The 18,671-nt window shown below is 37.9% G+C and overlaps 1 protein-coding gene across 1 annotated transcript in view; it reads right to left on the bottom strand.

Annotated features, from left to right (window-relative positions):
• The window catches only part of SCUBE1 (signal peptide, CUB domain and EGF like domain containing 1), a gene marked incomplete at both ends in the record, with an annotated part of 218,245 nt that overhangs the window by 47,011 nt on the left and 152,563 nt on the right, over positions 1–18,671 (bottom strand). Inside the window, one exon of the mRNA XM_084301766.1 lies at positions 7,010–7,132. Coding sequence (XP_084157892.1) covers positions 7,010–7,132 — 123 coding nt within the window. The remainder of the gene's footprint in view (positions 1–7,009; positions 7,133–18,671) is intronic.

Raw genomic sequence — 18,671 nt, forward strand, 5'->3', positions numbered from 1 at the left:
GGTTTGCATGGGTTAAGGTAAAAATGTATTTTAAATATTAAGAAAAAACAAAGCAAACAAAAAACCAGCAACAACAACAAAAAAAAAAAGTGATATTTCTGCTACTGTCCCCTTTATGTCTCTTGCCTGGCTGTGAAGTCATGACAGAGCAGTACTGCTAGTGCCATTCCAGAAAGAAGGGACAGGGTAAATAATGCTCCTGTTATTGTACATTGGCTTCTTCTGTTTATTTAGTAGGAAAGAAAAGGAAAGAGTGAAACAAGAACAAAACTTTATAACAGTTTTCACTGGTAAGTTAGCCAAACTGTGAAGCTGATCCATTGAATATGAGGGATCAGGGTTTCAACCACTGTACTTTAAATTAACTTACTTGAAACATAAGTTCTAGCACCAATACAGATTAGCTGAAAAATTTCATCATGTGCGCAATTACAGCATGGTGCAGCTGTACGCATCTGCAGTCTCCCACAGCTCAATGTCTCTGGGCCTACACTTGGATAGATATACTCAGCTATTCATCTAGCTACTCAGAACAAGAACAGTTATAGGAGCAGCAGTAAGGTAAAAAGGACTTTTGTCTTGGCTTGGAGAGTCGTGGCATAAAATTCCCCTTTCCTGATACAAGGAATTTCTTCAGGCTTTTAAAACTGGGGCACAGGACTCGGGATTCTCCGTCTTCCATTTTCACAGTGCAGTAAGAGAGAGAGAGAGACAGATGCTCCAGCCCTTATCTCTACCCATGCATTGAGTTAAGTAATTTAAGATTGGTGGCTGTATAAATCAATGCAAGGGCTGTACCCTCATCCTGAGACCTCCATCAGATTATATGACTGGGACAAGGTCAACTGCTTTACTGGGCTATATGATCAAATGTGGGTGGCAGGTCACTGTCATGTAACCTAGTGAAGAAAACCATCTCTGGTCCCTTTTTATTTTTTAATTTGGTCCCTCTATATTCAAGATACTTGGTGATTCAGTGCTGCTGATGTGGATGCACTGATTTACTTGAGTTTGAACTGGTTCTGTACTGCCATATTTATTATCAATGCTTCCATACAGAAGAGCATAGAGAGATCTTTGTAGTTAATCTTTGTGGGCTTCTTTAGGCCAAAAATAATTCCCACAAACACTTTCTATCTGTCATTCCCTGTATGATCAATCTCTCATTTCACACACATTTTCAAAATGGAGATACCATGTGAGAGATTGCCCTTGGAAGGCTAATAGTGCATATTTTGTACAAGTAAGTGAAAAGATGGATGTTATTAAGGGGGATTAGATATCCAGTTAATATGGCAATGTTTCAAGATCAGGTCTGTGTGATCCTTGGATCATAGACAGTTACTGCATTTTTCAAGGTGCTATATTTCTTTCTCTTGTTCTGAAATGCAAGAAGGTATCTCTTGACAATTATCCATTGGCAGCTCTACGTGAAGCATCCTTCTACCACATATCACTCATAAGGTCAGCTAAAATTAATCACTTCAAATTCTCTGGAAAGAAAACCTACTTGGCAATAAAAAAAGGTCTCTCATTTAACAGCATTATTTTAGGACTGCATGGATTATGGTTCTGTGGTGTATGGGTTAACAAAGCAGCCCTAAGACTGGGTTCAAATCTTATTTAAAGCCTGCTCATAGACAACCTGAGGGAAAACAAAACAAAACAAAACAAAAACAAAACAACAAAACCCAAAAACACCAGTTGGGCAATGTTTGAAGTATTTCACAGGTCAGCATTGTGATATGCTGGCAGTTACTAAGGAAACTGCCTTAACATCTGCTCACAGCATACTTGGCTCTAGCCATCACTTCCAGTTGCTCCACTCCATGAGTGTCAAGTTTAGAGGAACACTTGCTTGGAAGTGAAGCTGGGGAGACAGGAAGGTGGGATACAGTAGGGCACATAAGAAACACATTACTTTAAAAGAAAGAAAGACAAGTCCGAATACACGAACATGATAGTGGATATGCTCACATCTTTCTGTTTTTCTTGAAGAAAACAAACAAACTAACAAACAACAAAACAAATCAGCTATACTTAGGCTTTTACTGGATAGTTTTGTAGTGTTATAAAACCCCAAACCTCTAGCAAAATGTGCCCACAGAAAATTACTAGAAGGGAAATTCAATATATCATGAAGCTAGTGAGTCAAATTTTGTTTTGGATTTCCTGTTGAATAAACTGACATCACTGAACTTCCTTTAGACAACAGTACTACCAATAGCAGACTATGAGGCACTGTATTCCAACACCTAGTTATAAAATAGTCATTGCATTCATTTCAAATCTGGTAGGAAAGCAGTAAAGAATAATCAACAATCAAACAGGCAATATGTCAAAGCGAATAAAAAATGCCATCAACTACTGATTGTGAACACATAGCTTTAAAGAAGCTGTAGAAATGCCAGAGAGCTTATGCAGGTATTCCACGTGCCAGAGGGGTACTTTTGCCTGGTGGACAATCATCTCCTTTTACAGTGGCTATATTGATTGAAATAGTTGGTGAAATGGCTACTTGGACAGATTTCATTATGGCTGAACATCATGTCTGTGAGATCTAGCAATCATCAAGCCCCACTTAAGTTGCTTTTGAGGCTGTAAGTGGACTACAATGATGCAAATGCCTTGAATTGCCTCCTGCAGAAGTTTAAATTCCTCAGCATACAAGGATTTGGCTCTATTTTGGGCAGTTAGAGAGGGACAGAGGAGCAGAGTGTAGATCTAGCAGTCCAAAGTATTGTATGTTGTTCACTGCATGTTCCACTAAAAGCACTATTTTATTTTATCTTTTTTCTGAATGGAGAGTTACAACAAATGGACTCCCTGGAGAGTTATGACAAATGTGCATGCTGTCTCTCCTTGTCTTCTCTTGCAAAAGGCAATTCCTACAGCAGGAAAAGAAAGTTATTTATGATAGAATTTCACACATTTTTCTGGGTGCTTAATGAAGCTTGGACTTGAGTGGAGCAGAAAGAACGCTTATTGTTGAATTTTTTTCAAGATCACTGCACAACAAACAGAAACTGAATAAGCAATTAAGTTAAATGGCTTTAAAACTCATATTGGCTGAGGATTAAGGTAATTACGTCTGCACTTATACACATTCAGCTTTAAGCAGTCTTGCTTGATCTTATGCTGCTGATGTCATTCTAAAACTAATCTGAATTCTTGTCCTGCTGTTAATTACTGCAAAGGTTACAAATATAACCTCTCCTTGCTATAAATATAGCTACGTTATTTGTATTAAATGCTCAAAGGAGACACAGGCCTCTTTTTGCAAGGTTTATACAAACAGATCCAATGGTTTCTTTCCATACCAATGAATTTACAATTCTTTAGGCTTAAGGGATCTTTTAAAATAATACACAATAGATGGGTTTGGTATTGTCAAACAGTGATTTCAGCATTAAAGGTGAAAAAAAGAAATCTATTTTAAGTTTGCATGAAAAGAGAGACTCTGGGAAAGTTGTATTACTCTCCACAATATTGCTGGCAAGGCAATGTGGATTCTTCACCTTCTGGGTTACAAATAAGTTTCCTTTTAAATGGTTGGAATGCAGGGGAGGGGAAAGGAAGAGAAACCCCCTACATTTTCCTTGTCTAACAAGGAGCCCCAGCGTGAGAACCACTCCCTAGCAGAAGTAATCTGTGATTGACAATAGTTTTCTTTGCAACCAGGGCTAAAAATGGTTTAGCTGTAAACAGGCAAATGCAGAACACTTTAATGCCCTTTACAAATGTAAAAGCTGCTTATACAAGCCCTGTGCATGCAGGGTGGCTAGCCAGTGGCTCCAACTGATCAGCAAGCTTCAGAGTTACTGAAAAATTATGAATTTTCATAGCAGGGTATAAACACAAATGCAAGAGTTTTTGTTGTTGTTTTTCTTTTTTCTTTTTTCTTGTAATGAAGGAAGAGGGCAGATTAACAAAAACTTGAGAAAAAATTGTCTGCACTGTCCAGGCATTCCTATATGTGATCTTAGGCAAGCTACAATATTGGGCTTGAAAAACTCAGAGAAATACTTTCCTCTTCACAAAGATAATGAATGTGTGTAAGGCACTTGGTACAATGGGGCGGGAGCTATACAAACAGCCTGAACAAAGTCTGAGACTTTTCCCTACAATCCTAAAGTTGGCTCTTTCTCTCTACAATGGGTCTACATAGGTCTACAACGAAAAGACATCAAGGAAATGAGGTGAGATAGGACGATCTGAGTTTCACAGGGAATATGGAAAGAACCTTTTTATTGAAGCATGTAAAGTTGCCTTGTGCTGAAGTTAACATTTACATGAATAAAGCTATGCAGCAACAGCTTATTTGTATTTTTCAACAGTTTGAAAAATGTTGCTAACATAACCTGTGTCTCTGTGGCTTTTTTCTTTACAGGTTCTTTCTCATGAACCAGACACACACACTTATACAGGGATTCTGCAGGTCTTAAAAGGGCATGCTTACCAACTGCTTCCATGGGTATTTTGTTTAATGTTGGCAGGATCTGTTCCTTGATGTGAGTGATGGACTCATTTGGAGATGAATTCCGTATACACCAGTAAGGCCATCTGAACTAAATAGGACTTAACCCCAAACAACATACACTTCCAAGGTCCTAAATAAGTATTTGCTAAACACATTGATTTGTAACTTAAAGATGTCTTTAGTTTTAAAATGAAAATTAGAGGAGAAAGGCAATGTTACAGCAAAATCACAAGTCCTTAAAACTCTTATGAATCAAAATAACAGATATAACACAAATAACAGCATCTTCTATAAAGACAGATTAAACTTCTCTAATTCACTCATTGAAAAGGCTAATATACTTAAAATAAATTTATCTGAATCTCTCAGTAATGGTCAGTGTTGACTGCCTATTACCAGAAAAATTATTTCTTATTTTTCCAGAAAAAAACATGGATGATTTATATGCCAGCAGTGTCACTTAACCCCCAACCACATTTTCCCGTCAGACCTGACAAATTCTCCTTTGCAGGGGAAGCAACAAAGTATAAGTGACTAATACATCAGATTTCTTGATCTATATCCACTTTTCCTTTTTCTTTGTTAGCAGGCCTTCTGTTTCCCTAACTCAACAATTATCACCTTAAGCACCAGACAGAAACAAAATTATCACAGTGGTCCCTCCACAAAGCTGGCATCATACCATAGTTGCTATAATCAGTCTCTGGGGCCCAAATACCTCAGACTTCAAACAGGAAATAACTTTGTCCTCCAAATTTCACACTATGAAGGACCAGCATTTCTGGGACCAAAGCAATTCTCCAGAGCAAGAATTCTCTGGGCTTGCACTAATCAGGCTGTTAGAGCAGCAGATAAGCTACAGTTAACATGTCAGTCAAAGTATCACATAGAGGCAGACAGAGCGCCTGCCCTTGTTCATTGACAATGGCAAAAGTAGGATGGCCAGGTCATGTTTGTATTTCCAAACCAACAATTCTTGTCTGATCACATGAGGGTGAGAAGATCAGCTACGGCTTCATTCATTGCACAGTATGTACTGTCATCAGCAAGTAATTCATTCAGCAGCCCAGGCACATGAAGAAACAAAACTCAGATGAACAATGTTTACAGAACTGCTAAGTTCTGATCAGAAGAAATAACTGATTATTTACAGGCAGATTTCAAAGTCTGTTACCACGACTTTGAACAATGAACACATAAATTTTCTATATGCTCTTGCCTAACAAGAATGCAGGTCTCAACTTTCTTGACAAGTTTTTCCCTGGTGTAATTACAATGACTTCAGTGTCAAGACCTGTGGCTAATACTGCAGTGACAAACTGTCATGATACAAGAAACTCAAGAACCAGAAACTATTCCTAACTATCTCTATCTATTCCTAACTATCTCTAGATGCATCATGAAGGGAATGTTTCTTTTTAATATTTTGTTCCTATTTTTAGCAGGTGTATTAGAACCTGACAACTTATCCTTGTCTGACATGACCCAACAATATTTTTTTCTGTCTAGTCATAGAACTCATGGTTCTGGTCTGAGCTTTTCCCATCCTGTCCCAGCATGAAGCCAACCTTGCACTGACTCCTCAGTGGCTAACCACACACTCAGGGTGGAGTAGACTTCTCAGATAATAGAAGTACCAATGAGAATCAATAGAAAATCTTTTGAATGATGTATGTATTTCCAGACATTTGTTTCTCCCTTATTGATGAACAAAGAAGCTCTAAAATACTAGTGCTGTTCTGGACTTCATAATTTCTACATGTGCAAAGCCCATGAAGATAATTAATAAAAAGGCAACTCCCGCAGAAAAAAAAATAATCCTTGAATACTTCCTTCCTTTTCTCTATTTAAAGTGTAATTTCTCCAAATGTGCATGGGTTGTTGTACTGAAATGGGAAGTACTTATGCACTTAATTGGTCATAGAAAATATAATTTTATATGACTTAGGTAACAAATCATGACACACACACACAAAACATGACATAAATCATACTTCATATGAATTCCCACAAAATTCCTTCAATGATTGCTCCATAAGCAGATTCTATCAGGCAAAGGTGAACTCATATATTACACTCTTTTTTTTCAGTTTAACTGTTGCAAATGCTCTATTCCAGTAAATTATTCAAAATTAATCCAGTGTAAATATGGTAAACCTCTGTCCCATAAAGATCACAACAAATTAAAGGATTTGAACATAAGATTCTGCCTGTGCTTATTACACTATACCACAGGGCATAGTCCCCATGGTATATAGTGTCCTGCTTCAGGACACTGGCATTCCTACTACTAAAAACAATGAAACAAGACATTTCCAGAAATATTCTAAACCAATCTTAGATTATCAAAATCCGGAAGGTCTTTTCTAACTTTACCTCCTATGACAGTATGATTAAAATCTGTAATACAAATGCTTTACTTCTTTTTCTCTTCCCCCCCCCCCCCCCCCCAAAAAAAAAAAAAAAGTCAGTTGAAATTAACAAATTAACATCCTCATTTTGCAAAGAGTGAAATAAGTGAAGAATTACCTTGGCAGGTCCGTTCATCTGTGAGGAGTTTATAGCCTTTCTGGCAGCTGCATTCAAAGCTGCCAACCGTGTTTCGGCAGAAATGGTCACAGCCACCATTGTTTACCAAGCATTCGTCAATATCTGCAACGAATGAATGGGCAAAAATTTAGTTCATGGCTGTAATTAGAGTATTTCATGGCAGGAATATAGGACTTTACTCAGATCCTCAAGGAGGCTGCAGTTCCCACTAGGAAACAGGTTTGTCAAATGTATCCCTTCCCAAACCTTTCTGGAAAAGCTTACAAAAGAACTACGAATGAGATGTTCTCAAGACAGAAGTATTTCTCTCAGCAGCTCAACCAACAGATGACCAAGCCAAGGCACTTTGAAGTTAAAAAAAATTTAGGGAAGTTTCTTTGTAGATGCAGAGATGTGCCTAACACAAGACTTCAGGCTGTGTAAGATGTGAATCCGTCACCTTACATAGGAACTATCAAAACCTAACAACACCTGAAAAAATGAAATAACAACACAAAAACACAAAGCAAAACATATTTGATTTGAATTATCACAAAATACTTCCATTATCACTACATAAAGAAATGCAGAGGTATATTTGCTCACATTTAGGATTATGTGCTAGTTTGTCCACTATGAACACAGTGCCACTGAATAACCATTTTCATACCTCTAACCTTTCTGATTTGATGTTTTTGCAGAGCAACACTAAATGCATGTGAGATGTTGTCTCTTGAGTTGTTCTCAACGCATAGCGTCTATTGCCTTTATTTGAAAGCCATGTATATGTATGAAGGACAGGATCAATGGCTCTTAATTTAAAAAGTCATCAAGAAGATAAAGACTCTCGTGAAGATAAAGACTCTGTTCTGAATTTCAGACTCTTGACTCCACTTCCTCCACCCTATAGCTTCTCCCAAAGGTTTGGAAAATCTGGAATGACCAGTCCCTTTTCCATTCTATAAAAGCTTCTGCAATAGGTATATAATAGGTCATAGAACCTCATCTGAAATACAGAGCACCTTTCCATCCTCCCCCAGTTATAAAACCATGGATCCACATTTTCTGCAAAAGAAAAAAACAAAAACAAGCCTTCTAGTTTTCAGGAGAAGAATACTGCCAATAATATAGGTCTTTTTAGGGATAAATACAGAGAAAAAATATGTCATAGAGCCCTGGCTGCACACTTCTGAAAGTGAAAATGAGATCTTTGAGAAAAATGAGTGGAGAATGACCTTTCCTTCTGAAAAGTCTCTAACAAGCTCTGAAAATTTGAGGTAACAGCTAGCCATTTAAAAAGGAAATGTTGCAAAACACAAAGCTAGGAACTAATATGTGGAGATGGAAATTTATCAAAGATGCATGATGCTGGTGAATGAAGGGAGCATTTAAAATAACTCGATTTTAGGATGACTTTGAGAGTCATTCACTCATTTTTGAATACACGTGATTACAGATCTGGGAGTGTTGTATGGTTTTTATCACATTTCTGCACGTCAAATACAATCAGCAGCAAAATATGTCTGCAAGAGCAGTGAGGAAGTAAAGCTAGAAATTCTAATAGCTGAGAATCAATTTCAGCCTGCTTTTCTAAATGGTGCTTTGTTGCATGGACGTTGACAGAAATATGTTCAGGAGGTGTACAACTCAAATGAGCAAGGGCAGCATACATCATTATAAAGGTTTGTTTGTAAGCTGAATTTTTGGAAAAGAGAAAGCAAAGCTGCTCTGAGACCCTCTGAACTAATACTGCTGCTTACTGCTTTTGTGTCTGGTTCTGCAAAGGAGTGGCGTTTGCATTCAATCCTATTAAAAGCATGAGGGTAAAATGGTAGGTAGCAGCTATAGTAGTATCACGCCCTGAGTGCTTTGCACAAACGTAGCTGCAATCTTTGTGTCTCAGGTAACAGAGTTCTCAAACTGAGCTGATGGCTGGAGTCTTGTTTGTTGTCTGTGGTCCTCAAGTTTTGGTGACTGAAATAGAATAGCCAAGAAAGATAATCTTAGGTTCTCAACCTGATAAAACTGGTGAAGATTACACTGTTGGCTGCTTTGCCTAATATCATGAGACTGAAGGCAGCAACACATTTGGTTTCAGCTGTGATTACAAGCACAGGTCCAGATCAGCAGTGAAAATGTAAGACTTCTTGGCACAATTCCCACAGGCTGACATTTCCAATCTCATGAGTGCTGCCTCCTAACTTTAGGATGTGGAGACTGTGGCATAGGTCTTATGATAGATCGCCACAACCTTTTTCACAGCACAGGTGTACCTAACTATAGTTCAGCTTGCTATGACAAAACTTTTGGACAAATGAAATTGTGAGTTAAAATTACTAATATATTAAGCATCACAAACACACAGAGTAGTCATCCATCATGAAGAAGGTCTCTCTTACCCATAAGAACAACATGACCTCTGGGCTACTCTGCTGTTGAGACTGCTTGAAGCAGAAATTACTTGCAGACTGTCAAACTCCATTCTGAAGGACTGATGTTTTAAATGACAGCCCCTGGATTTCATGTGTTAAATTACAAGTTCCAGTCTCACTAACTTTCTTCTTGGGGTCCCTATAGTCCACAACGGACAAAAATCAAACCTTCCTGGCCGCAAAGGGTAGATTTGAAGCTGTTAATTGTTGTAATTCCACTAACAATACAGCATATCAGTTTTACACCAGCAATTCCTTGGAATAATCCTGTGCCAGGGTCTGGGTAAAACCTAGGAGAGTCCACAGGAAAATAAAGTATTTACTCATTTCTTCTAGCTGGAAGACATGATGTGGCCTTCTGAAACCAGGACCTTCAAAACAGAATAGAGGTCAAAACTGTTAGCTGCGAAAAAACATTCTAAATAACACAAACAGCACCAGTGTCTCTGCTTTCACTGTATTTCTTTCCATGGCCATAGCAAGAATGATAAGGCATGTAAAATTATTTCTGTCTATGGAGAGCGGTGCATTACTGCATTTCACTTGAAAGAGAGCAGTATCCAACCATATCGTGTCTAACTGGTTCATAGAAATTGCAACAGTCTATATCTCCATTATTTTTCTTTCCATAGCTATAAATAATTTGTTATGAGCCATGTGAAAATAAATGATTCCACCGTGTGACAAGGTGAGGCTCCATTTATCTTTAAACTGACTGGTACCCAACTTTGTCAAGTGCCTTTTGTGAACTTCACAGACATTGCTTCCATGACATGTCTGCTTACCACACAGGGAAAGAAAACACAGTGGAAACCCACCATAGTATCTACCAGCTTTGAAATTACTTAGTCAAATCTCCTCATACAATTATTGGGACTGTCTGTAGAAGAGTCATAAAGCTGGTGAGCTCATGTCTTCAAATATAGCTCTGAAGTGGCTCCTTTTCAATCGATGATACAGGTTGCATAAAAGTGCCTCAAGCTTTCCACAGTGCATAGTTTCCTGGTATCCCTAGGAATGCAAAAGTATATACAGAGCTGTATTTCTCTGTAGAGGATGTTTCTCTGCAGGCAAAATGTCCTGACAATCAGTGCTCAGACAATGTGCTGGTCATTTCAGACTAGGAGGCCTGATGGACTTTCAGTGCATTAGCAATGAAATCCAAAACAATTTCTCTTAATGCAGTAAGTCTATGCTGTTAAATGATACCTTGCTCATACAAGCTACTGATGTACAAACACCAACTGATGTTCCCTGCACAGATGGGACACGTGCAAAAACAGAAAACAGAGACCAATGAAAAACCACAGAATTTACTCGCATAGCCACAATTTGATTAGAGGTAACTGACATTCTGTTATTTTTGTTTTCATTTCATTGTGAAGAATAATGGGAAAGATTGTTCCTGTTCCACTTGTACCTTTTTAAGCTCTGCTCATTGTGATTCGTGTTTAGAAGGAGCTAGTTTTGATCAGGGTATGTGTGTATATGCATATAAACTTGCAAAGGTTTGCCTTGCTGCACACAAGACAGAGAACAAATTAAAAAGTAGGGATTTTAAGCAGCTTAGAATTTAGCTTTCCACATAAGCTGCTTAAATGCAATGGAAAGGGTAATCAATACACAATCTTCACTTAGCTCTTGAACAATGATGGATATGGAGGTTTCCAAAGCCTCATCACAGGCAGAAGTTAGACTTCTCCTTTCAATGGCTGGACAAATATTTGAACTGATTGTGTCAGCCTAATCCTTTGCAGTATAAAAATGCTACTTAGCTTCAGGAAAATAATATACTCCAAGATCAACCTAAAATAATTACAGAAGCTTCATACCCTTCTAGTTTTTACAAATGACAGCATGTTAAGATTAACAATACTATTATCAACATACAGTGGACATCAATAGACAGGTTTTCTGCAAAGTGGGAAGTCTGACAACTCTTCGTAGCTTCTTATTCTTACACATATTTTCCTTTGCTTTTCTTTCTTTCTTTTTCTCATGCTTCTAAAAATCACTACTATTCCCTAACCATTATAACTATTGTTGTCTTGTTGACACAGGTATTAGTTTCGTGATGCATGCAGACCACAGAGTACTTTATAAAACAGGCCACAAAACTCTTTAACCTTGTCAGAGATGGGGAAATAGAAGCACAGAAAAACAAATTTACTCTCCCACACTTGAATCCTATCCCCATGCACAACCCAACAGGCTATCTCTGCAGGAGGATCTGGATAGGCTGGACTGATGGTCTGAGGTCAACTGTATGAGGTACAACAAGGCCAAGTGCCGGGTTCTGCACCTGGGGCACAACAACCCCAAGCAGAGCTACAAGCTGGGAGATGAGTGGTTGGAAAGCTGCCAGGCAGAGAAGGACCTGGGAGTAATGGTGGATAGTCACTTGAATATGAGCCAGCAGTGTGCTCAGGTGGCCAAGAAGGCCAACAGCATCCTGGCTTGCATAAGAAGCAGTGTGGCAGCAGGGCTAGGGAAGTGATCGTCCCCCTGTACTCAGCTCTGGTGAGGCCGCACCTCGAGTACTGTGTTCAGTTTTGGGCCCCTCGCTACAAGTAGGACATGGAGGTGCTCGAGTGAGTCCAGAGAAGGGCGACGAAGCTGGTGAGGGGTCTGGAGAACAAGTCCTACGAGGAGCGGCTCAGGGAGCTGGGCTTGTTCAGCCTGGAGAAAAGGAGGCTCAGAGAAGACCTTATCGCTCTTTATTAAAGGAGGCGCAACATTAAAGGAGGCTGTAGCGAGGTGGAGGTTGGTCTGTTCTCCCATGTGCCTGGTGACAGGATGAGGGGGAACGGGCTAAATTTGCACCAGGGGTGTTTTAGGTTGGATATTAGGAAGAACTGCTTTACTGAGAGGGTTATTAGGCATTGGAATGGGCTGCCCAGGGAAGTGGTGGAGTCACTATCCCTGGAGGTCTTTAAAAGACGTTTAGATGTTGAACTTAGCGATACGGTTTAGTGGAGGACTTGTTAGTGTTAGGTCAGAGGTTGGACTCGATGATCTTGAGGTCTCTTCCAACCTAGACAATTCTGTGATTCTGTGATCTTGTTTAGACAGCGTGTCAAACAGTATAAGCTTGCACAAAGCACATGCTGCTCTACATTACCACCAATGCTCAGATTGCAATTATTTAAATATTTTCCTCTCTTTTTTTTTCCCCTCTCAATGTAACATGAAATATATTAAGGAATTTGGAATTAACATAAACATAACCTATTAGGCTACACTTGCAATGTACTAAGTAACATTTCCTATTGTATGTATGCCAGGGATATTTTATTAAAGATATTCCATATCCTCAGACATACTGGATTCAGTGCTACTGGAAGAAAGCCTAAATCTAAATGCTGTCTGGTAGATTGCAGAGAGTTAGAAGTCCTAGTTCTAGTTTTACAATGGGTTTATCTAGCAGTTTTGGCAAGTTGTAACACCTCTCTACTTTACTCCATTTGTGTAACAGGGTATTGGTAATTATCACGATATTTTCAGGACCAATGCTTTAAAATGGATTAATTTAACGGAAGAAAGCATTTTGAATCAAAGTTTACAGTAAAAAAAAAAAAAAAAGTAGTTAAATTACAGTTGTATTTCCTTTGTGGGCTAGGCTTTTGAGTGATTTGTTCTGGAAGATTTTGTGAATATGTGCAGAACTGTACAGGTGTACTCCACTTTAAGAAGTACATGTGCTGCTCCACCACTCTACCTGTGACTGTGCTCTCCAAACATAGCTCATTGCCTCTAACATGCTTTGCATGTTTCAGGGAGGAATAATTCTATTTATGCAGTATTTTCTATTTGAGGCTTTCAAAGCACAGAATCTTAACAGCTTTATTACATTAAAGCTACATAACACTTCTGCAGCAGAGATAAATTTAATTATTTCTCCCTTAACAAATGTGAAACTGAGGCAGGTAGGGTAGTGTGTGACTTTCCTGCATCATTTAGCTATAAAATGAAATAAAGCATATATTACAGCACTTCTAATTTGAGTTCTGCACTTCAGTGACATCCTCATTTTCCCTACCACAGTGCTAATTAACTGTAATGTATGATAATCATTACTGAACTGAAGTTCCACTAGGTAGCAAATGAAGGTTATCTGTATAATTAGCTTTATGGCTAGGTTGTGAGGCAAGGAATTTTCCTAATTAACAGAACTAAAACTAGACCGGGCAAACAGGAATGAGTGTAATTAAAATTTGATCTCCCTCATCCTGAAAACAGACTGCCCACAAAATAGAGAACTTTGTGTAAATGCTTATAGAGCATGGAAGGGTTGGGGCAGGTTTCAACACATTTCTCTCATGTCACTTTTTCTATTTTCACCTGTTATCTTTGCGATTTCATGAAGAAACTTGTCTTCCAACACAGATGGTAATCTGTCACATATGGATTTAGGTGTCAGCTATTCTCCTCCAGGACATATCCACTCTGGCATTATCCACCAACCAATCAATAAAAGAGTCTGCTAGGCTGCCAAGAGATCAATCACCTTGTAAAACAAACATTATATCCTATTATTTTCTTATTACAGTTAATTAGATTTATAAAATACAAAAAGCCTTGAAAGCAAAAAACTTAGAAATGCTGTCAGAACAGTTTAGACCCTGATTTTTCATTTGTGAAAGGGAAGGGATTTACTAAATCTAATATGAAAAGAAAGGATTTCCATCTAAAATTTTGCTGAATGCTGAATTCTTTTTTAAACTTAAAAACATGTTAGTGCAATGCTACCAACCCAAACAGTACAAGCTGTCTTAAGACTGTGATGCCAGAATGTGAAAGGGACCGGAGAAATAAAGAGATAAGGGAACTCCAGTTAATAAAATCTAGGTGGAGGTAAATGCAAAAACTACCAAAAAAAGAAAAAAAAAGAAAAAAAAAACAAACACACAAAAGCAATAGAGATCACAGAAAATATAGTTAGCTTTCCTCCTTCTGTAAGATTTTATTAATCAAAGTGTTTTCTATAATACACTGGAGAGGGATACGTATACAATTAGGATTCCTGACTGTACCTGGGGACAACAGATAATGTCTCTCTGTTACAAAGCATCTGGAAAGTTAAGTACATTAGACTCTGTGAAACTCAGATGGCAATAACGACAGTTTATATGTAGAATTGGAGGCTGCGTTTAAAACAGTGGTACAGAATTGTGCAAACATATAGGGCTGACTACTTTTCTACTTTTATTATTCATATAGCCACTATACCATAATAATTCTATATTTAATTCTTATCTTCTATATGCAGGAAGAGCTGAGACAGAAAAGAACTATACAAGTTGCTGAAGGTTACAATCAATGACTACAGTAAAGGAGTTAATTCAGTGTCTCCTAAAGTATATTAAAAAAAAAAAAAAAAAGAAGTAGAAAATACAAAACTGCCTGAGCTAACACACTTGGGAAACTTCTCTGTACTCTGTCTCACTAAAAAACAGTGCCTTGCTCTAACAGTATTTAATTTCTCCATGCAATCTCAATGAAGAGCACAGGGGCTGGTGAGAAAGCTGGGCACTACTGGACAAAGATAAAAGAATCTCCAGACTTAGCATATTAACTCAATTTACCTTAACTGTTAGCTATTTTCATTTTTCTCCTTGGAATTGTTGCTTGCTCAGGAAGATGCATGTTTATTTTCAAGAATCTCAACTGACACCTAAAAATTGCTGTACTTATGTTTGATTTAATTAAATACAATTAAAAAAATAAATTGGTATTGGATAAGGACAGTTGAAGATACTGATGTGGAGCTCCCTAAAATCCCATTGAAATTGTGTTGGCTTTACTATGATAAAGGTACTGTTGCTGAAAAAGACAGCTGAATACTATTAACCCATGATAACTCAAATCCCTTATTGCTGATAATGAATCAAAGAAAATTGGCTGGTGACCAAACATTAACCCTCCAAAACTTTTGGAAGACATTTCTTCACCCAACCAAGGATCGGTTCTGTACCACGGAAGACAAATACTTTACTGAGAGCAGGATCTGGCCATATAAAAAACAAGCTGTAATTTATGATGAAAAAAAAAAAAAAAAGAATGAAAAAAAGTACTGTAAGTTTTGAATGTTGGTAGCTATGATTATGTGAGCAGTCAACTCCCAAATTACAGAAAGCACAGTACATTTTTACATAATAAACTGTGGTTGCTCTTCCTCAGGGACCTTTATATTATTGAATAAATTTAAGGTCTTTTCAACAACTGAAATGCAAAATATGACCCTCCCAAGCATTAATTTGAATGATTTGGCATTTTCAAAGGGGAGGTTCACAAAGACAAATAACAACTGCAAGTTTCCAGGGAACAGGGATATTGCCTACTCATGAAAAAACCCTAAGTTAGTACACATGAATTTATTCTGTGAGGATAGATGGAAACCTTGTGAAGGAATGAAACTGAATGAGTTACATGGCAGCTGACCTGTCTGCAATTTTTTAATGGAAGATAATCTGTTATATTAAATTTGTCTGTCATGAACGAGTCTACACCAGACAAATGAACTGAATGTCTTAAACCTAAAAAAAGGCAATCCCCCAGAAAGTGAAGGAGCAGTGGAAGTTTCACAAAGTCTGGATTAGATAAAGTTACAGCAACAGTCAGAAGGCAGATGTTACTCATGGTTCTATTTCTTAGATTCTGTTCTCCACCAATTCTTTTTTTTTTTTTTTAATTGCCTGCCATCCTGTTTTCTTCTTTTACCTGTGCTGGTATTTAAAATTTTATTTTCCCCTCATTTTTTAAATCCCATGGGTTTATCACTTCATTTTTCCTCACTGTGACCTGGAATGTCACTTCCCTCTTAGAAAATCTGGATCAGATTATGTCTAAAATTAATCTAAAATTAATTGTTCTGCTGCTCTCTCAAAATATATACCCATCAGTCAATGTCCAGTCCTCACTTTTCTGATTCCTTCCTTCTCTAGGCTTCTTATCACTTGCAGCCATCTATCTCCAAATATTTTCTATGCTTTCTCCGTGCAAAATGCTGCACATTTCCTCTTGGTGACAAGCATCTCTTTCTCTCTCCAACGTCTTCTTCTCTACCACATTATGGTCTCATCACCACCTCTGCCCACCTTTCTCCTTTCTCTGTGCCTCCCTCTGTCTCTTGGTCAGATGGTCTATCATCCAATCACATGCCAGATTAGCCTTTACAATGACAATGCAATGACAGTCAAATCTTTGTTTTCTTTAAAAAAGTGGGGAAAAAAGCAGAATCCAGTCACCTCTCAGTCTTTTCAGTCTTGAAACAGTTGTTTCCACAGCAGCAGTGCTGGGCCAGATGACTACAGCCCCTTCTTTGGGCATGACATAGAGCTCTTCACTGAGAAGCTACAGCTGCCTGCCAGATGTTGTTACCATTTTCCTCACATTAGGTTGATCCTATTTGTTCTTTGTCTTGAGACTGGTTAACATTGGTATAATCACATAAAATGAGTGCGGCCTCAGCAATAAGGCTATTGCAGTCAGGCTTTCATGTTTGCTTCTTTAATCCACATTTCGGTAGATATCTTGAAAATGTTTTTGTAGCTACCTTGTGAGATTGTGCTCTAGTCTGATTTTCTCGTCATCGCTATCTTTTCTAAAACAAGCAGCTTCTCTGATAAACTGAACTTGACCACTGTTCTTCCACCAGTTTTCCCTCTCTGAATTCTGAGCTTTATGAGTTTTCTCACAGATTATCTTGCAGCTTGTTCAAGTCCTACCAAAACAACAAAAATAATTTCAAAACTGCCTCTCTTGTTTAGTATTCCATTTTGTCTATAATCTTCCTTTTGTCTCCTCTATGTAACAAATATTGAAAATTTCCTTTGCTTCTTCTTCCTTCACCAACTACAAGTCCACCCGTTATCTCTGCAGTATAGCCCATGTATACAGTTGGTTCATATTTCAAGGAATCCTGTGTAGAAACATTTACTGGATTGCACTCTGACATGGTCTTCTCTCCTTTCCCAAAGATGTCACAAAGCATGCATTCTCAGAAATTCTCACCAGTATTCAAACACTCAACATGACTGCTGTTTTCATGACAAAAATCTTAATTTTCCTCTAGTTTAATGTTGCTTTTTCTTTACTCTTTTCTTCAGTTAAGTAGCTGCATCCATTTTTTCACACTCCTAAATCACCAATTAGCTGCCTTTGGTTGCCTCTTCGGCACAAACACCTCTATTTTCTTAATAAGGGTTTTGTCAGAAGCAGTGGATTAGGAAAGGGGAAAGGCAGGTAGATCCTTTGCTGTTGCTGCAACATCTATCCAGAAAATCTGTCCATTTCTATATATCAAAAAAACAGTTTGAGATTCACACAGTCCATGCTGCCTTTACCAAGAAGCTATCTGCTTGCTTCCTGAAAATGACATGTGACCTTGTCCTTTAACTATGCAGAAGCATTGTAAAATTGTCAGAACTTGTTTGCCAGAAGACATTCTATAGAAAATTCAGCCAGTTTTAATTGTACGTTTAATTGCACATTTAATTTGTGCAACATAGAGCTATACAGAAGATGACTATTTTTGTTCCTCATAATAGCACAAGTCTAGTTACTGGAGAACCTTCATTTCCATTACTATCTTTCTTCATGTCATTCTCATGTTCATGAATTTATTTAGGTGCTGACTTCTCACACAAGGCAAGTATGTTCCTCCGACCATTCACCCCTCTGCATCATACAGTTTATGTATGCAAATACATAAGAGGTTTTTGCATTTGATTTTTTTTTCTTGTTTTTAGAATAAAAGATGGGCCTTAACCACAAGATTTGTATTTGATTTCAAACCCTTTCAACTCCTGCAAACTACAAAGTTGGTGAGACCTTGGGTTTGCTTCAACAGTAAATAAATTCATTGTTATAAATTCAACTTCAGCTCTTTCTCATTCCATTGTGTTCAGCATGGAGAGGCCAAAGTTATTTTTTTGTTTTGATTCATGGTTGTAGTGGAGTGTGATCATATCTGACCTCTTCTGTTTTCTGATAGCTTTTTACTTACATGTATGGAGAAGCAAACTTAAATGGCATTTATATTTGAACATGAACTTATTTCTCCTTACAAACACTGGGAGGGTAAGTTGCTATAGCTTGAAAGCAGAATCATGTAAGGGCTCTGATGGAAGTAGAGTTGCTATATAATGAATTATGAAAACTAGATCATGATTTGACTATTCAGAAGTTTACTCTAGGTTTAAGTTGTTGAGAAGCAGGGAGAAAGCTAT

Source organism: Netta rufina, assembly GCF_964035555.1.
Source record: "Netta rufina genome assembly, chromosome: 1".
Taxonomy (NCBI): Eukaryota; Metazoa; Chordata; class Aves; order Anseriformes; family Anatidae; genus Netta; species Netta rufina.